This window comes from Vulpes vulpes, chromosome 10, assembly GCF_048418805.1.
Source record: "Vulpes vulpes isolate BD-2025 chromosome 10, VulVul3, whole genome shotgun sequence".
Lineage (NCBI taxonomy): Eukaryota > Metazoa > Chordata > Mammalia > Carnivora > Canidae > Vulpes > Vulpes vulpes.
The window spans coordinates 76,911,297-76,938,098 of NC_132789.1; the positions used below are offsets into that span (position 1 = coordinate 76,911,297).

The window sequence follows — 26,802 nt, forward strand, 5'->3', positions numbered from 1 at the left end:
ATGTAACATGTAACCCCTAAGGGGCAAAATCACCTGATTGAAAACCACAATTTTAAACTATACAAAGACTCCACGGTTGTATAAGACTTTGTGAAGGTTGTCCTGCCAACTCCCACTTCCCATAAACCTTGTGTCCAGCTTAGTGTGTATGAGCCAAAACATGGAAGAGAAGAGGGAACATTTGTATCTGAATCTCTCTTACTCCTTCTCAGATCCTTAGTGTTAATACACTTCATCTTCTAGCTTCTATTTTCCTCCTCTTCTCCTGTTCGAACACACAAATACAAATGCCACAGTAACAGGAGTCCTTGAAAGGTAGCTCTCGTTATTTCCTTTTTTACATTTGTTCTAACTTTTCCTTAGAACTCTTCATTCTTTTGTGAAAAATACTCTCTTGGAAAAGACTCCAAAACATATTCTGTACTGGTTCACAGTAATTTCTCTTCAAGGACTTTCCTGTTTCACTTCTCTTAAAATTTAACTACTCCAATCCCCACCCCCACCACACACACTCCCTCACCCTTTTGCCCTGCCCCCTTGCCCAATCCCAGGAGGCACGTGGGCAAGCTCCAGCTCTCTCTCTCTCTCTCTTTCCCTGTTCAGTTTCAGATCAGTTCCAAGTACACAAACTATTTTTTAAACTTTTTTTTTAAGATTTTATTGATTTATTCATGAGAGACACACAGAGAGAGGCAGAGACACAGGCAGAAGGAGAAGCAGGCTCTATGTAGGAAGCCCGATGTGGGACTTGATCCTGGAACTTCAGGATCACGCCCTGAGCCGAAGGCAGACGCTCAACCACTGAGCCACCCAGGTGTCCCACAAACTATTTTTTATTAAGGATGCAACAGATGCTTAGGATACAAACTAAACAACAACTGGGCAGGGAACTACTATATAGATTTATACTTCTCAAATAGTTCAGCATTTACTTAAAGCATTTATTAATCTCTTAAGAATCTCTTAAGAATTTCTCTTTTATAATTTTCCAATATACCAGTTTCTCAAGCCCCTGTATCTCAGGAACACTGGCTTTAATGTTACAATTTCACCATACTTCAATCTCAAGGCTCAGAATAAGCATTTTCTTTCTCCTGTTTTCCTTTACAGTCTCCTTCTTACTGGAAGGTCCCATATATAGAGTCAATTTTCCGGTCCTTCCTTTCCAGGACAACAAAGGCTCATTTATTCAGTAATTCAATTACCTTCTTAAAACCACAGGGATTGGGATCCCTGGGTGGCTCAGCAGTTTGACGCCTGCCTTTGGCCCAGAGCATGATCCTGGAGACCCGGGATCGAGTCCCGCATCGGGCGTCCGGCATGGAGCCTGCTTCTCCCTTTGCCTGTCTCTGCCTCTCTCTCTCTCTCTCTCTCTCTCTCTCTCTGTCTCTATCATGAATAAATAAATAAATAAATCTTAAAAAAAAAAAACACACAGGGAAACTGGCCATACCCAATATCTGTGATAACACTGGTGGCATATAGTCTTAATCAGTTATGAAAATACAAGGGCAAGTCAATGCTTTGGTGCCACCATTCATTACAAAAAAAAAAAAAAAGTTGCTGAGTGCCTACATTCTGCTAGATTAAAACAAGATCCCTGCCATCATGCAGTTTACGTTCAAGTGAAGAAGACAAAGAGCAAGCATCTATAACAGGCAGAGAAGGATGAAAAGGTTGGTCAGGTAGGGCCTCCTTTGAAGGGTCAGTAATGGCATCCACTGGCTGTAAGAAATGTTTATTATTGGAAGGTAATGTGTTCTAAGTATTTCCTGTTAAACATTTACATTGTCATAATTAAAGATAATTACTTTAATAGAGACATCTTTATTACTGGATAATCTGTAAAATTAAGCTTGACCCAGGTAATTTCAAAAATTCACCTCTACCTGAATAACTATAATTTATTACAACACACATCAACATTCTAGCCAAGAATATGAATTTGATACTCTTTAGTCACCCAAGTTAAGTTTTGAAATACGAAATAACTAAAAACTCATGTGTTTCAAAAACACACATCTGTACCCAACCATAAAAAAGAATGAGGTCTTGCCATTTTCAACAACAGGGATAGACCTAGGGGGTTTTATGCTAAGTAAAATAAATCACACACAGAAAAACAAATACATATGACTTCAATTACATGTGGAATCTAAAGAAAGAAAAACAAAAAAGCAGAAATCCATAAATACAAAGAACAAACTCATGGTTGGCAGAGTAAAGGGCTCTGATCGTGGGCAAGTCACAGGGATGAAAGGTACAGCACAGGGAATTCAGTCAGTCGTACTATAATAGCATTGTGTGGTGACAGGTGATAACTACACTTGGTGGAGAGCACAGCATAACCCATAGAGTTGTCACATATTGTGTTGTACACCTGAAGCTACTGTTCACGTTGTGTGTCAACTCTAAGTCGAAAGAAGGGAGGAAGGAAGGAAGGAAAGGCATACAAATGGCCAAAGATGAAAAAACAAAAATCCTCATCTCTGAAAAACAATCCTTATTACCATTTACCACAAAGCTATTAAAAATCACACAGATCAAATAGTACCCCAAGGATTCAATTCTGAATATGTAGTTGTGGTCTCTTTTGTGAAGTAAGCCACCACCTTTGCTATTAATTTTTAAGAGTCTTTCTCAACTGAAGTTCCACAAGAGAATTAAACTAACAACGTAAGACACTCTGAATTAACTTTTCTCCCAAGCATCTGGAATGGAACTAGCCATGCGCCATCATCCTTGGAAGATAAACGCTCAAATCATTTTCTGGAAGTCTGAATTTTCTTGGGGAATGGAGTATGACAAAGGCTAGAGGGCATCTGATTAAGTCAGGTATTACCTAAATAATAATTAAAAAGATAAAACCTTTTTTCCAAAATAAAATAATTCAGTACTGGACCGTAGGTACAAGTCATTAAAACATTTCAATTAGCGATAATATTAAGAAATGCATATGCATAAGTGCTGCTATAATTTGCTACTTGTTAAAATAGAGGTTATATCTTACTCAATGTTTTAAGTTTAGATAACATATTTGCTGATTCACAGAAACACTGATTTTGTTGCCCAACCTGCAACCTGTGGTATGCAGTGATCTGGACAATCAACCGTCTTCACCGTGTGAACATACCTGTATACCAAGTTTTATCCTAGTATCATTAACTTACAAATAACAGAGCAAAAAAAGGGGTCATAACCAAACGCTTTGAATTCTCTGTTAACCATTTGGAAACAAGATCCCACATTCAGCCTGCGCCCGGAGACAAATATGGAGAAGTCAGAAGTAACAAAGTGCCAGCTTTACTGAGTCATGTTTCTGACTAAAACCGCGTTATGAAACGGAAAGAATGACAAGTATTGTTTATCACCACAGATGCTGACTACCTGAATTTATGGATCTCATATTTTAAAAAGGAAAAAAAAAAAAAAACCTGTTTTGCCAAAATGATGTCGAACTACATACAACGACCCCAGAAAGAACTTTGCCAAAGCTGGGAAGTCTATCTGGCGAACACAAACCCTAACTGTGCAAACAGGCGCACACTCTCATGCACCGGAGCGGGCGCGGCGAGGCGGGGGTGAACTCGGGAAACCACAAGGTTAACGCTTCACGGAGAAGACAAGCCTCAGCCCCCAAGGTCCGCACTGCTCCAGGCGCCCTCGGTGAACCGAACCGCCGTGCTCCGAATGGAGGCGAGCACGGAGCTCGGAGTCACCCGGCCGCACTCAGCATCCCCGCCTCCGCGCAGCAGCGCCCCGCGGGGTCCCCGGAGCCAGGTCAGCAGGCTGCCTGCCCCGCCGCCCTGCACGCCGCTCGGAGCCGGCGGGGCACGGCCGGTCCAGGGGGCCGACTCCGGAGGTCAGCGCCGGGCGCCGCCGGCCACGGAACATCGGGGCCGCGACCCCTGCCCCACCAGGACCTGGACGCTCAGGCGGCGCCTCCCGCACGACTGCAGGGCCCCGCGGTCCCCGAGCTGCACGCAGCCTCCCGGGCCGGCGAGGGCGGAGGCGGGCTGGCCCCCCACGCCCGAGGCTCTAGCTGACCTGGAGAGGTGCTTCAGGATCTGTTTCTTGATGAGCCCAGCCATGGTGCCGGGGCAGGAGGCGGCGCGCTCCCTCCGCGTTTCTCACTGCCTCCTCTCTTCGTGGTCCGGACTAGCCCGGCGAAGGGTGGCGTGAGTGCTCACGCCCGGGAGAGACCGAAGGCCCCGGCCGAGGCCACAGCCGCCGCCGCCGCCGCTGCCGCCGAGGACCCGGAGCATCGCTCTCAGGCCTCCGTGGCCGCCGCCGGCGCCATCTTGGCTGCAGCATCACCTAAGAGACCTGGGGGAGGGCGGGGCGGCGCGGACGGGGCGCGGGGCGGGGCGACGCGGGGGAGGCGTGCACGCGGGGACGCGCGTGGGGCGGGGCGGGGGCGGGGCGACGCAGACTGCGGGCGGGGGGAGCCGCGGGGCGGGCCGCGCGGGGGGGGGGTGGTGCAGGGATGCACGGGGCGGGGCGCGGGCGGGGGGGGCGGAGCTGCGCGGACCGCCCCGCCCCGCGCTGCATGAGTGTCGTTTGCTGCCGCCGCTCCGGATCCCAGAACCTTCGTGGGCTTCACATCCTCCGTCTCTGCTCTGGCCTGGTTCCTGCCTCCATCACGGAGTGCTCCTTCCACATCCTACTTGTTTTTTTCGTTTTTCACAATTTGCTCCACGAACTACCCTGCTCGCTTTGCTCTCTACCTGCTGTACTCCGCTTTCTTCATAGATATACTGCTCCTCCCCCCCCCCACACACACACGCCCATGCTGTAATTTAATGTTTCCTCTGGTGATTCCAATCCTAAGGGAGGTAAAAGTTGACAACGTGTCTTAAGAGTCTAGGACCTGGGAATTAGAAGTCAGAAATTCAAGTCCTGGCTCTGTGGTTCTAGCTGTGTTAACCTGGAGAAAATAATTCCCTTACTTTTAACCTTAATCAGAGACAAAATACGTTAATCGTGTATTCTATAACCTTCTCGCTAGGTTGTGGCTACGGAAATAAGAATGCAAAATTTCACTTGAAAATTTCAATAAAAAGGAAGGAAATGATTGAAATAGAACTATTAGAGCTCTCCACGTCACCCAGCCCCAAAGCAACATTTTCAAAGGGTGAAAATAACCACCCAGCGACGTCTCAAGGAGGAAAGGTATTAATACTACCTCTGAGGGATGGATCAGGAAGGATGAGGTTAAGGGTGGGGGAGAGAAGGTAGTTCACACACAGTCCAACAAGCTGCCCTTTTTGAAGAAAGGAAAGGAGATAATGCTTTGACTCCTCACCATTCCTCATGCAATGTGAGCTAGGCCTTATTCTGGGGTTGCCTAGCCAAAAGCAAACAAATCTGTTCTGTCATCAAAGAGTTAACAGACTAGGTAGGTAAATAGACTCTCAAGACCTTGAGGTAAGTCCTTGGACTGGGTCCAATGCTACCTCGGCCTTTGTGTCACTATGTAAACTTGGGCAAGTGATTTAATGTGTCAGCCTCAAATTCCTCATCTATGCAAGATAATATTAAGTTTCTAACTCAGAATTTATGAGATCTAAATGAGATTATTCATATAAAGTTTTCAACAAAGTGCTCGGTACTAGGCAAACACTTTAATAAATGCTATTAAATTAGCATTATTGAAAACAGATGCAAAGTGTTATGAGCCCACGAAGAAGGAGTGATTTGTTCTACCTTAGGTCAAAGGCAGATTAACAGTAGAGATGTTATTTCAAAGATGAGACTGAATCAGCTTAATGCATTGACCTTGAAATTCAAGATTTGGATATAAAACCTAGCTCTGCAGATTTTTTAACAATGGGATCCTAGGAACAGTATGGAACTTCTCAGGCTCCACGATGGTTGTTGTGAGGATTAACCAAGCTAATGAAGGTTAAGTAAGTACTAGACTACTTGAAAGAGTGCCAGACACTATATGATGGAATTAATTCACTAGCAGGAAGAGTATGTTCCAGGCAGGTGGAAGTGTCAAAGCTCATGGCTTATAAATGGCAAGTGGCCTAATGTCGTGGCTAGAACAAAACACAGATTCCTTTTCCAAGTTGTAAGTATTAAAGAATCTCACAGCTTGATAACTATAGTTGTAGTAGAGTTTTAAAAAGATTCAACTAAGCAAATCGAGAATTTGTCTTTATTAAGCAATTCATTAATTGGGATCATCCCACATAGCAAGTAGAGGGGAACTCCCAAGAAAGGAATTGTACAAAATGGAAAGTATTTATAGGAAGGAATTTACAGGGGATCCCTGGGTGGCTCAGCGGTTTGGCGCTGGCGCCTGCCTTTGGCCCAGGGCGCGATCCTGGAGACCTCGGATCAATTCCCACATCGGTCCCTGCATGGAGCCTGCTTCTCCCTCTGCCTGTGTCTCTGCCTCTCTCTCTCTCTCTGTGTCTATCGTAAATAAATAAATAAATAAATAAATAAATAAATAAATAAATAGAAGGAATTTACAGGAAGTCATTGCAAGAAAAGAAAAAGAAAGAAAGAAAGACAAAAGACTGTTTCAGGCAAGGTCACCTTCATTTAGGGGGAAAGGCCAAGAGCCCTATTAGGTGGATTACCTTCTTTTCCTTTGGGGGGGACGTTGGGATGAGGAGGGACCATGTGACAGATTACCTAATTGATGCAGACCAGAAAAATTCCAGGCTAATTGGCTTAAAATTCCACACCTAAAGAGGTTGAAACTGTACTTAGGTCTTGGTTTGCTATGGGCAACTGACTCTGCCTTAAGCCTGTGTATTTTAATGAGTTTTTACTGATTTGTACCAATATCTTTTTACTGAGAAATATATTTGCAATTTTTCTGTCCCTTGATTGAGGGAACATATGTCAAAACCACTATAAGGGACCCCTGGGTGGCTCGGCGGTTTAGCTCCGGGTGTGATCCTGGGGTTCCGGATGGAGTCCCATGTCAGGCTCCCTGCATGGAGCCTGCTTCTCCCTCTGCCTGTGTCTCTGCTTCGCTCTCTGTGTGTCTCTTATGAATAAATAAATAAAATCTTAAAAAAAAGAACACTATAAATTCAGTGGTTTAAATTAATTCACATCTTTTTTTTTTAAGATGTTTTTTGTTTATTTGAGAGAGAAAACATGCAGGGCAAAGGCAGAGGGACCAGCAAATTCCTCCACTGAGCAGGGAGCTCAACATGGGGCTCAATCTCAGGATCCCGAGATCATGACCTGGGCCCAAGTCAAATGTTTAACTGAGCCACCCAACACCCCTTTACATTTTTCTTAATTGCTATTTAATTATCAAAGTATAATTTTTTAAAGTTAAAAAACATGACTGTCATACAGATGTATAATGGATATGCACCAAAGATTTATCAACTCATATTAATGTAAAAGCCAACAAAATAGGAGTTAGAGCTAGTTCACTCATTAATAGGACTTAAAACTGTTGCACATGTTTATTATATACTTGTAGCAGAGTCATATTTTTAACTCTTTTAAAATTATATAAGCAGGAGTCAAGGGTCCCTGGAAAAAGACACCACTTCCTTCACATAAGAAAGGTCATTTTAGGCGGCACCTGGGTGGCTCTGTTGGTTAAGTGTCTGATATGATCCCAGCTCAGATCTTGATCACAGAGTCTTGAGTTCAAGCTCTGCAGTGGCCTCCACCTACTTCCATTTTTGTACAATTTCTCTTAGAGTTCCCCTTAGTTTGCTAGATTGGATACTGCCTGGTTCATGAATCTTTCAGTAAAGCCAATTAAATCTTCAAATTTACTCAGTTGAATTGTATTTTAACAAAAGTAATATATGCTTGAGATTACTTGAGCTAAAATCTGGTAGGGGAGGGGGATCCCTGGGTGGTGCAGCGGTTTGGCGCCTGCCTTCGGCCCAGGGCGCGATCCTGGAGACTGGGATCGAATCCCACATCAGGCTCCCGGTGCATGGAGCCTGCTTCTCCCTCTGCCTGTGTCTCTGCCTCTCTCTCTCTCTCTCTCTCTCTCTCTCTGTGACTATCATAAATAAATTAAAAAATTAAAAAAAAAATCTGGTAGGGGAGAGAGCATGGTGTGAAGTGAATAGACTCAGAGTTTTTACTGAACAGTCTTGTGCTGAAAGTTGGCTCCTACAGGGTAATGAGAACCAATTACATGCATTTCTTCCCAGCTCTGTGTTCAGGGTTTGGTGACTTCAGGATAGCTGGAAATCAATCATGGTGACAGTATCTATAACACAGACCGTGGTAAGCCCTACAAATCAGGGCTTTTTCCCCCCTGGAGATCTGGTTGTTGACCATTTACCAACACACGCTGTAAGATGGGTTGAAGGGGGATGAAATTGCAAATATATGGGCATTATTTCCTAGGCAGTGTCAAGTCATAGAAGGAAGGATTTGTGTGGTGAGGAATACATTTGCAGAGGGTGATCAGTGTTCTGATTTAGAAAAATACTTGCTGATGATTATGCTAGCAGCACAGAAGACCGAGCAGAATGAGAAGAGAATGGAGGCAGAAAGGGCATTGAGAAGGCAGTGGCATTATTTGAGGTGAGAGATAAGGTGGTATCAGTAAAGAGGAAAGGCCAAGGACAGATTCCAGAGAGTAATTCCGGGATTGGGGTTGAAGGTAATTGAGGTATCTAGCTTGATGCACCATGTGGATCTTGGGACACACTATTAATATAGATAAGTAATTAGGTGGAACAAACCTTTTTGGAGATAAAATTCAGTTTTGGATTTGTTGCTATCCATTAAAGTTATCCTAGGATACTTGGGTAGAAACATTCAGACTATAGTTGGGTGTGGAAATTCTGCTTTTAGATTTATCATTATTTAATGACAGCTGAAACCAAGAACAAAAATGACCTTAATCAAGGAGGATGTAAATGTTGAGGAAAGCAAAAAGAGAAGCTTAAATAAGAAAAGGCTGGTAATCAGAAGGAAAAATAATATTTTAAGAGATGAAAGATGACTAGAAATGATGGCAGCTCTATGCCATAAGTTTTTTTTTAAAGATTTTATTTATTTATTCATGAGAGAGGCAGAGACACAGGCAGAGGGAGAAGCAGGCTCTATTCAGGGGAGCCCGGTGTGGGACTTAATCCCAGGACTCTGGGATCATGCCCTGAGCCAAGGGAGATGCTCAACTGCTGAGCCACCCAGACGTCCCTATGCTGTAAGTTTTAGAAAACATTCTTTACATGTTTGTAGTAAGAGATCTTATCAGTTTAGTGATAAATTAGAGAAAACAGAATGACTAAAATTGCACATAATTAACTTTGGACATTCAATGATTTTTCAATACAAAGATCTAGACCAGTAGAATAGAGTGGTCAGACTTCAAGGAGTTTGCCGTCTGTGAACTTGTCTATACAAGTTAAGAGATTAATTATATGGGGGCACCTGGCTGGCTTGGTTGGTGGAACATGCAACTGTTGATCTTGGAGTTGTGAGTTCCAGTCTCAGGTTGAGTGTAAAGATTACTTAAAGGTAAAATCTTTAAAAAAATAAAAGAGAATAAGTATGTGATGAAAAGATGACAGTGATGATGATGATTACCTCTACCAGGTACTTGTGTCATTTACTCTTCATAAAACAATTCTGCAAGGGAGTGTTATTAATATTACTGTATTTTACAAATGAGAAAACTAAGGCATAGAGAGATGAACTAGCCTGTCCACAGCATCTAGTAAGAGCCAAGATTTGGTTCCAAGAGTTTAAATGCAGAGACTATTAATCACTAACTCTTTGATTTTAATAATAGTTCAGACATTTAAAGATTAAGTTAGTGTATGTGTATATATATGTGTCTGTGTGATATATATGTGTATATATACCTATATATATCTATCTATATCTATATCTATATATCTTTGAAAGTTTACTCACAGGTATTAAGCACTTTCTAAATCTTTACCCATCATCATCTTCATCGCCCAAGGTTACACAGCCATTTTGTGGAGTCTGGATTCTAATACAAAATTCATTCTTATCCCTTATTATGTATTGGAGTTAGCCGAGGGTATTACAAGAGCACACAGGAGCACCTGATTTCAAGAGTGAGAACAGGGTAACGTGAGGTGTCAAGAAACCTTTTAGTAAGAACGACAGAGCAGTGCTATGAAGAACAAGTAGGCGGAGGGAGAGTATGCGTAGAAAAGAGAGGCAGTTGATCAAACAGCATGTCTATAATTTAAAGGTGGTCGGGCCTGGGCTACAATCGAATGGGCAATGGCGGGGAATGAGGCTGAAGAGACTTCATACCCCATTCCACACTGTATGATTTTGCATTTCATCCCTTAGGAAACGTCACTGAACAATGCTACTGGAACACACGCGGGCACAAAGCTGAAGGTGCACCACGGAAGTCAACAGAGACCTGGCGGGGCGAGTCAGTGTGCGAAGCGGAGGGCAAATACGTAATACGGTGGGCGCAAAAGCTGCAAGCCGGTTGCACGTTCCCGGGGGATGGAACCGGCGGGGCGTGGAGGTAAGCGCTGCACAGCCCTACGCCCGCAGCGAGGCCTGCAGGGCGTCTCTGGTTTCCGGCGTCCTCCGTTGCTAAGGAAGACCGGAAGCGCCCTTCCGCCCCGCCCCGCCAACCCTAGAGTCCCGGAAGCCCAGGGAGCCGAAGTGACGGGAGGACGGAGCGACAGCCGGTGGGTTCGCGGTAAAATGACGACTTTGGTGCTGGATAACGGAGCCTACAATGCCAAAATCGGTTACAGCCATGAAAACGTGTCGTAAGTGTTCTCTCGCTCCTCAGCAGGAGCCCGACGAATGGTGGCTTCACAGACTCGGCTTCCTGTCGGGAGCGCAGTAAACTGCAGGTGGCCCTCCGTGGCCCTCACCGGCGCCGTAGGGATGCTCCGACTGGGGCCGGGAGGCTGGGATGCTTTCCACTGCAGTTGTGGCGGTCATGTAGGCCACGCGGCCCCGGAAGTGGGACGTGCGTTTCCTTTGGTACAGGAAATCGTTGAGGAAACTAGGCTTCTTTGAGAAGCGGTGCTCGACGAAGCGGTGCGTCCCCGAAGTTCAGGAACCGCAGGAAGCGCGGACATGTGTGTGCATATGCACATTCTTGAGGGCACTGCCGTGGCTTTCACCAGATCCTCAGTGGGTCCTGTGACCCCAGAAGCGCTTAAAAACGACCTACTGGTTGGAGACGTTGAAGGCTTCGTGTCTAAGCCCCTTGGTGTGCCTTGGCCGACCTGGTTGATAGACTTGATTTGACGGAATCACTACAATGGCATTCGTCAAACATATACGTATATAGAGAGAAGAAAAGATGCTTTACTTCTAAAATGTTTACAGAGGGTTCCCCTCCCTCTCTTTCTCCTTTTCTTTTTTTCTTTTTTAAAGAGAAACGTAAATTCTTAGTCTTCCGGAAAATGTTTTTTGGCAATGTGTATCATTGTTTTTATCCTTTGGCCACAGTAGTTCTGTTATCAGTTTCCTAAGGAATAAGTATGAAGGGTTTGATAAGAATAAATACAGGATGCTCTATGTTACAGACATTGTGTATGGTGGGAAAAAAAGAAAAGAAAGTAAGCTGAATAATCAAGAATAGAAAATAGACTAATATTACAGTACAACCATAAGATTGACTGTAGGTGCGGTTTTTAAAAATCCCGTCCTCCAATCGCCTGGATGGCTCAGTGCACTGAGCATCAGACTCTTGACTTTGGCTCAGATGGTGATCTTAGGGAATGGAATTGAATCACCCCTTGGGCTCTGCCCTCAGCTGGGAGTTGGCCTGAAATTCTCTCTCTCCCTGCACCCTAACCCCCAGCTCTTGCACTCTCTCACTCTCTTGCTTTCTCTAAAATTAATCTTTAAAGAAAAAAAAATCATGTCCTCAAAGCATATTTAAACATGTAGAGAAAATGACAACATAGTATAAATGAAATAAGCAGATACAAAACATGTTTGCAGTATTGTCCCAATATCCTTTCCCTCTCTCCTCCTCTCTCTCCCCTCCCCTTCTCCCACTCCTACACACACATACATGTGTACATGTGTGTATAGTTGATGATGACTCTAGTTTGTCTTCCTAACCAGATTGTAAGCCTGTGGTTGGCGGCAACCATATTAAGAACCACTTCCTCCTTCTGTATCCTATAGCATCCTGCTAATTGAAAATCTTTGGCTTCTTAGGTATTTAGTTTTAATGGCAAGAATTTTGAAACTGTAAATCTTTTCCCCGAGTGGTATTAGGATTCCCACATTAAAGCCAAAAAGACCAGAACTTTACCTGAGCCCTGACTGTCATCTGGTGGTGGCAGGATCAATACCCACCTAGAAGGATTTTTTTAAGGATTACTTGAGAAAGATAAAGGGTCCAGTGTAGGATCTCATACATATTAGAACTTTTTAAAAAATGTGTTTTTTTTTTAATTATTTGAAGACAAAATGAGAAACACTGGTTCTGATTTTTTTTTTTTTTGTCATGGAGGGAGGTGGTTAAGTAATTATACTTTCTAAGTGAGTATTTAGGAAATAATTATATTATTTCTTTGTTTACAGGGTAATTCCTAACTGTCAGTTCAGGTCAAAAACAGCACGACTTAAAACTTTTACTGCTAACCAGATAGATGAAATAAAGGACCCCTCTGGACTCTTTTACATCCTTCCTTTTCAGAAGGTAATTCAATTATGTCATTTCTAACAACATAGTCCTAAATGTAAAGACAATTTTTAAATGTATAATTAAGATTTTTTAATGTATGGGAATGTTTTTAGAAAAGCTATTTAAATTTTAATAAGATCTTATTAAAACCAAAAATTGAAATTAAATTGTCTTGTTAGCAATAAATGACCATGACTTAGTTACTGTCTGGGGTTCAATCCCAGACCCTATAGCAGGATGCTATAGGATACTGGTTGTGGTACTGAATTTTACTTGTTTATATTAAAGCTAAATGAGATGAACATGTTAAAAAAATGTAAGTATGGAGTGGCGTCTCCTTAAACAGTGTTTGAGTAGTGAAGGTAACCATAAAGAGCAATTAGTCATTTAGAGTATATTAATGTGATTTTTAAAAATTATTCAAATATTTTTGGTAATTTATACAAGAATTTTTTTTAGGGCTACTTGGTGAATTGGGATGTTCAAAGACAAGTTTGGGATTACCTTTTTGGAAAAGAAATGTATCAGGTAACAAATTGGAGTATGTATTCAAATTTCTATTTCCATGCTTTATTCAATGAAAAATTACAGCATCAAAGAATTATTAACTCATGTTAATGCAAGAACCAACAGGATAGGATATAAAGCTAGTTTACACCTTAATATGACTTAAATAAATCTGTTCCACATGGTTACTATGTACTATCACTCATTTTTAGCTTTTAAAATTATATAGACTGCCAAAATATATATGTTTATGAAAAGTAATACTTATATACTTACGATTACTTGAGCTAAAATCTGGTAGGGGGGAGAGCATGGTGTGAAGTGAATAGACTTTTTTTTTTTTTTTTTTTTTTAAGATTTTACCCATTTATTCATGAGAGACACGGGGGTGGGGGGACAGAGACACAGGCAGAGGGAGAAGCAGGCTCCACATAGGGAGCCTGATGTGGGACTCGATCCCGGGACTCCAGGATCACGCCCTGGGCCAAAGGCCGGCGCTAAACCACTGAGCCATCCAGGGATCCCCTAGACTCAGAATTTTTACTGAACAGTCTTGTGCTGAAAGTTGGCTCCTACAGGGTAATGAGAACCAATTACATGCATTTCTTCCCAGCTCTGTGTTCAGGGTTTGGTGACTTCAGGATACCTGGAAATCAACCATGGTGACAGTATCTATAACACAGACCGTGGTAAACCCTACAAATCAGGGCTTTTTTCCCCCTGGAGATCTGGTTGTTGACCATTTACCAGCACACGCTGTAAGATGGGTTGAAGGGGGATGAAATTGCAAATATATGGGCATTATTTCCTAGGCAGTGTCAAGTCATAGAAGGAAGGACTTGTGTGGTGAGGAATACATTTGCAGAGGGTGATCAGTGTTCTGATTTAGAAAAATACTTGCTGATGATTATGCTAGCGGCACAGAAGACCGAGCAGAATGAGAAGAGAATGGAGGCAGAAAGGGCATTGAGAAGGCAGTGGCATTATTTGAGGTGAGAGATAAGGTGGTATCAGTAAAGAGGAAAGGCCAAGGACAGATTCCAGAGAGTAATTCCGGGATTGGGGTTGAAGGTAATTGAGGTATCTAGCTTTAACTTTAGAATATGTTTCAAAAGTTATATTTAAGTCACTAATATACTGTTCTTAGTTTTGAAGAAGTATAATATTTAAAAATATTATAAATATTTTAGGGATCCCTGGGTGGCGCAGCGGTTTGGCGCCTGCCTTTGGCCCAGGGCGCGATCCTGGAGACCCGGGATCGAATCCCACGTCGGGCTCCCGGTGCATGGAGCCTGCTTCTCCCTCTGCCTGTGTCTCTGCCTCTCTCTCTCTCTCTGTGTGACTATCATAAATAAATTAAAAAAAATAAAAATAAAATAAATATTTTAAATATATTTAAATATTTAAAATTAAGTAATTGCATATGAATAGAATTTTCATTTTGAAGTGAATTTGAGGTTAAGAGAGTCTGTATGGAACTCAAGATTATTTACATGTCTACTATTATTAGATCAATTCACCATCTCCTATTTGTTTCACAGTAAAATATTTTTGTCCACATGCCTAAATTGTGAATATTATGTGAGAATTTTGTGCTTTTAATGTATGTAATGTACCTTTAGGTATAGTGAGTGAATTTTCAGTTTTTAATGCTTCTTAAGGGTGTAGGAGAGAATTATGTAAGCACTATGCTAAAGCTTCTGGCCATTTGACTTGGAAAACAAAACATCTGTAATGCTTGTAGTTGTATTTTTCATTACTTTTGCACGCTGATTTTCAAACAATTTGATAGTATCATTTTATTAATGCTACCATTAAGAGAGTTAAAATTGAATAATAAAGTGCCTGGATTCTGTAATCAGTCTTCCGGGATTCAAATCCTAGCTATGTCCCTAACTAGTTACATGAACCTTGGTAATGTATTCAACTTTTCTGTACCTCAGTTGGCCAATTAAATGGGGTTAGTAATAAGACATCTAGGATTATTGTGAGGATTAATATTTTTGTTTATATATGTAAAACAAGTGTTTATGACTACAAAGTTATAAAACTTGTGGAATTTTTTTCTCTCATAGGTTGATTTTTTAGATACCAATATTATTATCACAGAACCATACTTTAATTTCACTTCAATTCAAGAATCAATGAATGAAATCCTCTTTGAAGAATATCAGTTCCAAGCAGTCTTAAGAGTAAATGGTGAGTTAAAGTTTTGATTGCAATTAAGTAATGGGAATACAGACATGAATAGGGTAAAGAGAAACACTTAAAATCCAAGAATATTGGGTAACATTTTTTTAGATTTGAAGGAAATAAAACATGGAATTTAAAAATTAGGTATAATCTTAGAGATTATCTAATCAGACTTTTCTCACTTCATCTTTTTACTAGTTTGGTATTTTCTCCATAATGAAGTTACTAGCCACATACTAGTTTTTTTTGTTGTTTTTTTGGTTTTTTTTTTTAAAGTAAACTCTGAGGTTCAGACTCACAACCCTGAGATCAAGAGTTACATGCTGTAATGACTGTACCAGCCAGGTGCTCCACTAGCCACATATTTTTAAGTTCTGAAAGATTGTTTCTAAGGAGGTTACCTTTTCTGCCACTGATGTGTCCACTATCATTATTATTGATTGAAATGTTAATAGCTCAGCCTGCCAATATGTGGAAAACCAATCTGAAAATATTATCTAGATATTTAGATATGTCATTTAGATATTTATATGCTTACTAGTTTATGAAAGGCTAGAATTACATTACATGATTGTACAATGAAAGTACTCAAATATTTAGCTTGCAGAATTTAAGTCTGTATGAGTGATACTATACTATAATGGTTAAGAGCACAATCTCTAGAACAGTGTTCTTCAGGGTGATTTTGCTCCTTGGGATATTGGGCAACGTTGGGAGACATTTTTGGTTGTCACGACTGTGAGGACACAGATGCTGCTAAACATCGTAAAATGATTAGGACAGCCTCCAGCAACAAGGAATTATCTGGCTCAAAATGTCAGTAGTTCTGAGGTTGAGAAACCTTGCTCTAGAATCACTCTAGGTGGTTTGAATCTTGACTGTTACTTTCTAGTTGTATGACATTGAGTATATTATTTAACTTCTCTATGCTTCAATTTCTTCATCCATAAGATGGAACTGTTGTGAAGATTAAAACACAAATACTCATGGAGTTTTTAGAATTGTGCTCAGCATGTAATAAATGCTCAGTGAAATTATCAACTGTTAAAATAAGTTATGATGTTAAAATAATTAAGAATATTTACTTTTAAAAATTGATCACAAAAATTTTAAGTCACGTTTACCACAAAATGTGATGTTTTAGTTTAAATGCTGCAGAGAGCTTGTGATAGTTATGCATATTATTTTTAATTGACATATAGAAATAAAGGAAAGTTTTTGTCTTTGTGTTTGCCTTAATTTGTTACCTTTCTTTAAGTTACTTTAAATTAAGTACACTTTATATAATCCAGTTTTCTTTATCTTTTTCTGAATAGCTGGTGCTCTCAGTGCACATAGGTATTTTCGAGATAATCCTTCCGAGTTGTGCTGTATCATTGTAGATAGTGGATATTCCTTTACACATATAGTTCCCTATTGTAGAAGTAAAAAGAAAAAAGAAGCAATTATTCGGTGAGTTGTATTCAATTTTCGTGTTTTTCTTAGGTTAAAACCAAATGAAAGGTGCGATAAACTGAACCAAATTTGAATTCTCCCTTTGTAGGATAAATGTAGGAGGAAAACTCCTAACCAATCATCTAAAGGAGATCATATCTTACAGGTAATATTTAGCTTTAATTCTTTGGGAGGGTTGGCTGTTTTAAAGTCATTTAAAACTACTCTGACCATTTAGTTGTAACTTCAGGTGACAATTCTATATCACTACTTTTAAAAACTATATCACATATATAAATACAGATGATGTTCAGATTGAAAGGCTTTCTAGTGGGGCACCTGGCCGGCTCAGTCTGTCCAGCATGCAACTCTTGATTTCTGGGTCATGAGTCCAAGCTGCACCATTGGTATAGAGCTTACAAAAAAAAAAAAAAAAAAAAAAAAAAAAAAAAAAAAAAACCAAAAGCTTTCTAGCATATAAAATGCTAGTGTCCATCAAAATTTGGATATTTCCAAATTCTAGGGAGTTAAGTATGTTTAGTATCTTAAAATTCTAGAAGTTATAGCAGTTTATAAATGTTATACATTATAAAACAAATTAAAAATGCATTTAAGGAAATAGGGTTTTCAAAGGAAAATAAATCTCTACGCCCTCTTTCTTTCTCTCATGTCAATTCCATTTCACACAAAGTACGGTCTTTAAACTGTATGGTTTATAGTTTTAGTCTCTATGACTCTTAATAATGTATTGTTATTTTTGTTTGTGGATTAACCAATACTAGTTGACTATCCATCATTAAAAGATGAGGAATTAGCATACTTTGCCACATCCCAACTCTTCTTGCTTTCCTATATTTATTTATAAATTTAATTTATGCTATTATTTTAAATTTTATTTTGTTTAAAAACTTAAGTGGGATTTTTTTTGTTCTGTAAGTAGAATTGTTAAATCTCAATTTCTCACTACATTAACTTTGACTAGTATGACACCGTCAGTATCTCTTAGCTCCCCTCTATATCAGATGAGAAAATAAGTGAATCTGCATTTCCTTCTGCCTTTCCTCCCATGTTTTCCTTCTTTCTTCTGTCAGGTGTACCGTTATTTTTTTAAACAGATTTATTGAGATCTAATACATACCATAAAATTCATCCATTTAAAGTGTACATTTTCAGTGTTTTTTAGTGTATTAGAACATTTTTAGAACATTTTTGTTACTCTCAAAAGAGACCTACTCCCCTATCCATCCTACCCAGCTCTATCACATTTGTAAAAGACTTTTTATTTTACGATAATCACAGACTGAGGAAGTTGTAGAATAGTGTGGAGAGCCCTGTGTAACCTTAGTAACATCTCAATTAACTAATACAATATCAACATGATAAAATTGACACTAGTACAATATTATTTTCAATTTTTACCATTTTTTACATGCATTCGTGTGTACATCTATGCGATTTTATCTAAGCACCACTGAAATCAAGCTGTAGAACTATTCCATCACTCTAAAGGAACTCCTTTGTGCTACTCCTTTACATTTGCTTTCTCACCATGTCCTTCTCTCCTGGCAATCTCTAATTTGTTTACCATTTCTATAGTTGTTATTTCAAGAAACAGAATCCTATAGTATATAACCTTTAAACAGTGACTTTTTTCATTAAACATAATGCTGTATGATTTCTTCTTAATTATTGAGATAACATTTATATATGACTTTTTACTAAAGTGAAGTCTTCTTGCCTTGTTGTTTATACATCAATTCTAACAACGAAAGGCTCATGAGTAGCATATACAGTATTATGATTATGTGAATGTTATTCATTGTAGAACCAGAAAGAATTGGGTTCAGTTTCAAAAAATTTGGATATTTAGTCCCCCTATCCCCATCAGATTGGAAAGACCACATTTGAAAGGCAGAGAAAGTTGAGACAGATGAGGATGTTAACCAAAACCCAGGTCCCTCCCACATACAACTTTGTTAATAAAACAAACTTTTTATTGAGGTAAAACATACATACAGAAGTTTACAAAACTTGAATGTACAATTCAGTGAATCTTTAAAAACTGAATATACCCAAGTAACCAGAACACAGTTCAGGCAGACTGTATTACCAGCACTCCAATCCCTCTTTGTCCTCTTCTGGTCTGGAAAACCACTGATTTCAAGTATTTGTAAACAAAACTAATGTCAATGTAAACCTGAGAAATCAATTTGAAGCAAATATGACACTGGGTTGTTATCTTTAATATATTAAGGGCTCTTCTCAGTTAAGAAAAGCACTACCTTGGTATAAAATAACGGGTTACTAGACGATTCTCAGAAAACAAATGGTCAGTGATACAGATAGATAATTATTAGGGTTACATATAGTTAAAGGATATAAATGGATAATTCTCATACATAGAAAAATGTTAAACATCTGTAGTAATTATTACAAATTCAGTTAAAATATTTACTGAGCATTTATTTAGGAAGTTGGGATATATTGAGTTAACAAATAAGAATTCCTCTATAGGGCAGCCTGAGTGGCTCGGCAGTTTAGTGCCCTTTCAGCCCAGGGCGTGATCCTGGAGACCAGGGATCGAGTCCCATGTCAGGCTCTCTGCATGGAGCCTGCTTCCCCCTCTGCCTGTGTCTCTGCCTCTCTCTCTGTCTCTCATGAATAAATAAATAAAATCTTAAAAAAAAAAAAAAGAATTTCTCTATCATGACACTGCTATTAGAAAAACACAAATTAAAATACCACAATTTTTATGATCCAACTTAATAGAATTTTTTTCAAAAGATGATATTGCAAAAAAAGAAAGAATGTTGCAGATTGTGTTGCTGGCTGCTGATCAGAGCATACCTTGAAATAACTTTTCTGGTAAACAGTTTGGCAATACACCAAGGTAGTAGAAGTATTTCAAATTCTGTGTCCTAGAGTATGAATAAATAATGAGATAATCCAAGATACAGATAAAAGTACCTATATTGCATTGATTTTGAGTTATACTTTTCTCACATCTCTAGTTGGAATGGATCTTCCAATTGTTGGTACCTTAGAATTGTCATAGTTTAATTATCCTCTTTTCTTTGGTGCAATAGTAAATCTTAAAGAAGGTAAAATATAGTGTATATGGAGATAACAAAAAGCAAAAAGAAGCAATAATAATGTTTTTTACTTATAAGGGCTATGCTAAACACTTTACATGTATAATTAGAATCATTTACTTCTTACAGATGTATTAAGTCGGTGATCTTATTATTATAACCCTTTTAGAGTTGAAGAGATTGAGTCCCAAAGAGGTAAAATAACTTGGTTGCTGAAATGTGATTCAGCCAAAGTTTCTGGGGCACCTGGCTCACTCAGTTGGTAGAGCATGTGACTCTTGGTCTCAGGCTCATGAGTTCAAGCCTCATTTGGGGCATAGACCCTACCTAAAAAAACCCAAAAAGCAACAAATCCATAATCACAAACACACAAGTATCTTTCCCCTTGATATAAATTTCCAACATCAGGAACATTAATAAATATATTTTAATAGATTAGATTCCTCTAATAAATATTATGGGACAGTAAATAACCATATTTTTGAAGAATGATAGCATATGAAAATGTGAGATAACATTTAGTCTAAAACAAAAAGTATATGTAGTATATATGGGTAAAGATAAATATTCAAAGGAAATAACTTCACATTTTTGTTTATCTTTTTCTTGTATGTTTTTTATTGAAGTATAGTTGACACACAATGTTACATTAGTTTTAGGTGTACAATACAGTAATTTGACAACTCTATACTTTATGCTGTGCATATTATAAACACAGCTACTCTCTGTCACCACACAATGCTATTATAGTACCTTGACTATATTCCTTATGCTGTACGTTTCATCCCTGGGACTTACTCATTCCATTACTGGAGGATTATACCTTCCACTCCCCTTCACCTGTTTTGCTCATCTCCCTACCCTCTCTCCTCTAGCAACTGCCAGTTCTCTATACATATGGGTCTGTTTTTGCTCTGTTTTGTTGTTTAGATTCCATATATAAGTGAAATCCTTATCGTATTTGTCTTTCTCTGACTTACTGCATTTTGCATAAAACCTTCTAGGTTCATCCATGTTGTCACAAATGGCAAGATCTCATTTCTTTTTTAGGCTGCTTAATATTCCATTGTGTTTGTGTGTGTGTGTTTGTGTGTGTGTGTGTGTGTGTGTACCTGTACATACTATGTTTTCTTTATTCATTTACCTATCATTGGACACTTGAGTTGCTCCCATATTTTTGCATTATAAATATGTTATAATAAACAACAGTGCATATATTTTTTATATGTTTTTGGTTTTTTGGGGGGTAAATACCTAGTAGTGGAATTACTGGATTGTATGGTATTTCTATTTTTAATTTTTTTGAGGAATCTCCATACTATTTTCCACAGTGGTTATACACCAGTTTGTGTGAGTTTTTCTTTTTATACATTATTGCCAACATTGTTATTTCTTCTCTTTTTGATACTAGCCATTATGATAGATGTGATATCTCCTTGTTTTGATTTGCGTCTCCCCGATGATAGTGATGTTGAGCTGGCCATCTGTATGTTGTCTTTGGTAAAAATTTCTATTCAGGTCCTCTGCTTATTTTAATCAGATTATTTGGGGGTTTTTTGGTGTTGGGTTGTAAAATGTCTTTATGTATTTTGGATATTAACCCCTTATCAGATATATCACTTCAGATAAATCCTTTGTAAATATCTTCTCCCATTCAATAGGTTATCTTTTCATTTTGTTAATTGTTTCCTTCACTGTGTGAAAGACTTTTATTTTGGTGTGCTCCCAGTAGTTTATTTTCACTTTCATTCCTTTGCGTGAAGAGACATACGTAGAAAAATGTCGCTAAAGCCAGTGTCCAAAACTGCCTATGTTTTTTGTAAGGAGTTTTATGATTTCAGGTCTCACATCTAGGTCCAATCCATTTTGAGTTTATTTTATGTGTGTGGTGTAATAAAGTGGTTTAGTTTCACTGTTTGGCATGTATCTCACCAATTTTCCTAGCACCATTTATTGAAGAGGTATCTTTTCCCTATTATATATATTCTTGCCTCCATTGCTGTAGATTAATTGACCATAGAAGCATGGGTTCATTTCTGGGTTCTATGCTATTTCATGGAGCTATGTGTCTGTTTTTCTGCCAGTACTATACTGTTTTTTTTTTTTTAATTTTTTTATTTATTTATTATAGTCACAGAGAGAGAGAGGCAGAGACACAGGCAGAGGGAGAGAAGCAGGCTCCATGCACCGGGAGCCTGACGTGGGATTCGATCCCGCTTCTCCAGGATTGCGCCCTGGGCCAAAGGCAGGCGCCAAACCGCTGCGCCACCCAGGGATCCCAACTATACTGTTTTTGATGACTATAGCTTCATAGTCTATCTTGAAATCTGGGATTATGATACCTCCAACTTTGTTCTTTTTCAAGATTGCTTTGGCTATTCAGAGTCTTTTGTTATTCGTATTAATTTTAGGATTATTTGGCCCAGTTCTCTGAAAAATATTGTTGGTATTTTGGTAGGGATTACACTGAATCTGTAGATTGCTTTGGACATTTTAATAACACGAATTGTTCTCAGCCATGAGCATGGAATATCTTTCCATTTGTGTTTTCTTCAGTTTTGTTTCTTTTCTTTATTTTTTTTTAAGGTTTTATTTATTTATTCATGAGAGACAGAGAGAGAGGCGCAGAGACACAGGCAGAGGGAGAAGCAGGCCCCATGCAGAGAGCCCGATGTGGGACTAGATCCTGGGTCTCCAGGATCACACCCTGGGCTGAAGACGGCGCCAAACCACTGAGCCACCGGGGCTGCCCATTCAGTTTTGTTTCTTAAAGTATCTTTGTTTTCTTCATTAAGCCTGTGTTTCTTAGGTTCACTCATCAAATATTTATTAAGCATCTACCGTGGTACCAGGTACTGTGTGCTGACTCACTACTGTAATTAGAAAAGAGGGAGATCCCTGGGTGGCTCAGCGGTTTAGCGCCTGCCTTCGGCCCAGGGCATGGTCCTGGAGTCCTGGGATCGAGTCCACCGTCAGGCTCCCTGCATGGAGCCTGCTTCTCCTTCTGTCTCCGTCTCTGCTTCTCTCTCTCTGTGTCTCTCATGAGTAAATAAACAAAATCTTTAAAAATAATAATAATAATAATTAGAAAAGAAAGTGCAGAGTCAAGTCATTTTAGCAAGATTCTATTCAGAATGGTTGGAGGGAAGTTGCTAACTGGATAAACATTACCTAACTTAAAGCCTTCGTTTTCAGTTTCTTTCTGCAAGCTGGACTAATAGTTGACCTCAGAGAGATAATGTGGAGATTAAATAAAATGGAAGTGTGATTATTCTATGAAGTTGAAAATATTTTACACATTCAAAAATTTAATATTTAAAAAAATTATCCAAAGATTTAATTCCAGAAAAAATATTTTAAACAGTTGTAAATTATACTTAACGTTTTTCGATTTCAAATTTTACAGTATTTATTTCTGTTTAGGCAGCTTCATGTTATGGATGAAACACATGTAATTAATCAAGTGAAAGAAGATGTATGCTATGTGTCTCAGGATTTTTATAGAGATATGGATATTGCAAAGTATGTATAACCATAATCTAAGAATTAGAAAGTTGATTGGTGGGTGATATTATGCATAGTTAATTATCTCACAAGTCTCTATTTTGTTTTCCAGGTTGAAAGGGGAAGAAAATACTGTAATGATAGACTATGTTTTGCCTGACTTCAGTACAATTAAAAAGGGCTTTTGTAAGGTAATGTAAAGAATCCTCAATGGCATTGCTTGAAGAGATCATCTCAGTCAGATTTGAAAAACATCTAGCTGGGTTTGGTAGAGTCTTACAGAGTTGATAGCCTTCTGCTGGCCTTTTCTCTGACACAAGTGTATAAATGATTAATAAATATCTTATTAAAGTTATTTAGAGAAAGAAGCATCAGCTGTGATAGAATCTGGGAAAAATCTGGTGTTAGATAGTATCATTATTTATATTCCAGTTAACCCCTTTTCTATTTTCTAAGGAATTAGTTTAAATCCAGTTGGAAGTTGGTTATTTGCCAGTTGTGAAAATTATTAACAGAGCTGACATGGCTGAATTTTACTTGTTTGGTCTGATATGATCAGATGTAGTTGAAAAGGACAAAATCCAGCACACTTTCAAAGTATTGAGAAGCAGTTTATCTTAGATGTCAAAATAATTTCTCCTTTTATTTTTGATCACTCAGATAAACTTAATTCTGTTTGAGTAAATGTGAAGTTTGCCCTTTTAGCTGGCTTAATGGAGGACTATTGGGAAATTAAAAATCTTTGGTCAAAAATGTAAGCATGTTTCCATAAGGAAATGTTAATGATATCATTCATTGCAGTATAAAAAGTGAAAAATTGAGAAGCGCCCAAATATCTCCTAATGGAGGAAAATAAATACATTTTGACATATATTATATTATAAAAGAAGCAATTGTGAAAGTGAAATAGAGCTACACAGAAACATGTTTGGCTAAAACATCTAAGACATTATGATGTCTTTTTAAAAAATATTTATTCATGAAAGACACAGAGAGAGGCAGAGATAACAGACAAAGGGAGAAGCAGGCTTCTCATGGGGAGCCCAATGTGGGACTCGATCCCGGGACCGGATCACGCGCTGAGCTGAAGCCAGATGCTCAGCTGCTGAGCCACACAGGCATCCCAACATTATGATGTCTTTAAGGAAGATTTAGTAAGATCTGTACAGTTTCAGGATGTGTGGAATAACTTATGTTACTTAGAAATACATACGCAAGAAGTAAAAGGATGAAACTGTATGTGAATGATAACACCAAATTAAAAAGGGGAGTTGTTAAAGTTATAAGTTTTATCAAACAAGTTGATAGATACTTGGGTTTTGTACTTTTATAATTTTTTAAAAGATTTTATTTAATTATTTGACAGAGAGAGAGAGCGCACAAGCAGGGGGAGTGGCAGGCAAAGGGAGAGGGAGAAGCAGAACTTGCTGATCCTGGATCCTGGAATCATGACCTGAACCAAAGGCAGACGCTTAACCAACTGAGCCATCCAGGCACCAATTATATTTCTTTATATGCCTGAAATTTAAAAAATTTTTGGATATACTATTGAGGTAAAAATACAAATCAGAATTCTAAGGAGGCCTTGTAAAATTGAAATCACTTTGTGATATTCTTAGAGACAGGTACTTGTGGGAGGACCTAGGCTGGCTTTGAAAAGTGGGAGTTGGGACAGATGAAGAGATCAGGTTGCCTGTAATAAACTGAAAGCCCAAGTCCTCCTTAGAATATTGAAAGTACATTTTTTCTTTACAGGACAGTGAAAACTGCAAATACATAGATAATACCATCTTCATATATTATTGCTCATTAAAACATTCCAGTTATATAAAACACCTTATGGATAATTGATAGCATTTTATAGAGTTAATGGTGGTAAAGTAATACGTATTTCACAGGGATGGGCCCTGAGTAAAGTCTCAGTAATTCCCAATTTCTCTAAACCTGAACGATCATTGGTATCACCCAGGGCACTTGAAAAATAATCGGTATCTATATTCTCAGTTCATGTCCCTTCACCTTACATAGTGAGCCAGTAGAGAAGTGATCATTCCTCCAAGTAAACTTTGTTTTACTCATATCTTTGGAGAAAAAAGGCAGAAGCCACATAGCTCTTTTATTGGCCTTTGGCTTTGAGCTCAGTATCTGGTTATAGGTTAAGCTTCATTAACTTAGTGTAGACTCATTGTTATCGGTAGACTGGATAGTCAGTTGGCCTGGACTTTTGCCAGATGATGGAATGTTACATTGAGTTTTTATTTTAAAAATAATAGTTTAATCTTTACTTTGCCGATTAATGTTAAGATTTATCATTGATAGGGATCCCTGGGTGGCGCAGCGGTTTGGCGCCTGCCTTTGGCCCAGGGCACGATCCTGGAGACCCGGGATCGAATCCCACGTCAGGCTCCCGGTGCTTGGAGCCTGCTTCTCCCTCTGCCTGTGTCTCTGCCTCTCTCTCTCTCTCTGTTGACTATCATAAATAAAAATTTAAAAATAAATAAATAAATAAAAATTTCTTAAAAAAAAAAAGATTTATCATTGGTAAGTATAGTTAATCCTTGAACAATGTAGGAGTTAGGGGTACCAACTGGCGTCGCCCTGCCCCATGCAATTGAAAATCTGCATATAGCTTAACACCCCATCCCCACAAAAAACTTAACTACTACTAGCCTACTGATGACTGGAAGCTTTACTAATAACAGAAAGTTTATTAACACATATTTTGTATGTTACATGCATTATATACGATATATATTCATATAATAAAGTAAGCTAGGGAAAAAATGTTGTTTAGAAAGTCATAAGAGAGTGCCTGGGTGGCTCAGTCAGTTAGCATCTGCCTTCAGCTCAGGTTGTGATCCCAGGTCCTGGGATTAAGTCCCATGGAGTCTGTTTGTCCCTCTCCTTCCACCCTTCCTCCTTGCTCTTGCTCTCTTTTTCTCAAATAAATAAATAAAATCTTTTTTTAAAAAAGTCATAAGAAAAAGAAAATATATCTACAGTACTGTGTTGTAAAGAAAATCTGCATATAAGTGGACCCATGTAGTTCAAACCCATGTTCAAGGGGCTACCTGTACATGTTAAATCATGTGTATATTGAAAAAAAAGACTAAAAAAACAAACAAAAAATTGTGTATATTTTAATGATTTTAAGATTTAGAAACAATTTCATTTAGTATATGTTAGAATTTATCCTAAAATATGTTGTTTTGAATTAGTACTTGATTAACTTCATTGTTGCCTGATATACAACAACTTTGATGAAAGCTGATATATGTTTATGAAATTAGAAAAACAATAACTACATAAAATGAAAAAAATTATAATTATTTGAGAACCCTTATACTTAGGATATTGTTAAAACTTGAACTTTGATAGTTTATTCAAGAATATTTTTAAATAATTGTGAAAAGATACAACCTTCATTTTCTAGTACTTATGATAGTAACAATAACAATA

At 38.7% G+C, this 26,802-nt stretch overlaps 2 protein-coding genes across 4 annotated transcripts in view; one reads left to right on the forward strand and one right to left on the reverse strand.

Moving 5' to 3' along the window:
* The window catches only part of BLTP3B (bridge-like lipid transfer protein family member 3B), a 96,216-nt gene extending 91,808 nt beyond the window's left edge, over positions 1-4,408 (reverse strand). Inside the window, exon 1 of one of the 2 annotated variants that reach the window (XM_026013112.2) lies at positions 4,048-4,408. In XM_026013112.2, coding sequence (XP_025868897.2) covers positions 4,048-4,091 — 44 coding nt within the window. In that variant the 5' untranslated portion in view covers positions 4,092-4,408. The remainder of the gene's footprint in view (positions 1-4,047) is intronic. The other variant, XM_026013113.2, reaches the window with a different exon arrangement.
* A 600-nt stretch (positions 4,409-5,008) lies between these two features.
* The window catches only part of ACTR6 (actin related protein 6), a 29,464-nt gene continuing 7,670 nt past the window's right edge, over positions 5,009-26,802 (forward strand). Inside the window, exons 1-9 of one of the 2 annotated variants that reach the window (XM_026013053.2) lie at positions 5,009-5,172; positions 10,288-10,727; positions 12,511-12,628; positions 13,073-13,141; positions 15,196-15,319; positions 16,630-16,765; positions 16,857-16,913; positions 23,263-23,361; positions 23,456-23,534. In XM_026013053.2, coding sequence (XP_025868838.1) covers positions 10,453-10,727; positions 12,511-12,628; positions 13,073-13,141; positions 15,196-15,319; positions 16,630-16,765; positions 16,857-16,913; positions 23,263-23,361; positions 23,456-23,534 — 957 coding nt within the window. In that variant the 5' untranslated portion in view covers positions 5,009-5,172; positions 10,288-10,452. Of the gene's footprint in view, positions 5,173-10,287; positions 10,728-12,510; positions 12,629-13,072; positions 13,142-15,195; positions 15,320-16,629; positions 16,766-16,856; positions 16,914-23,262; positions 23,362-23,455; positions 23,535-26,802 lie in introns of those variants that run through there. The other variant, XM_026013054.2, reaches the window with a different exon arrangement.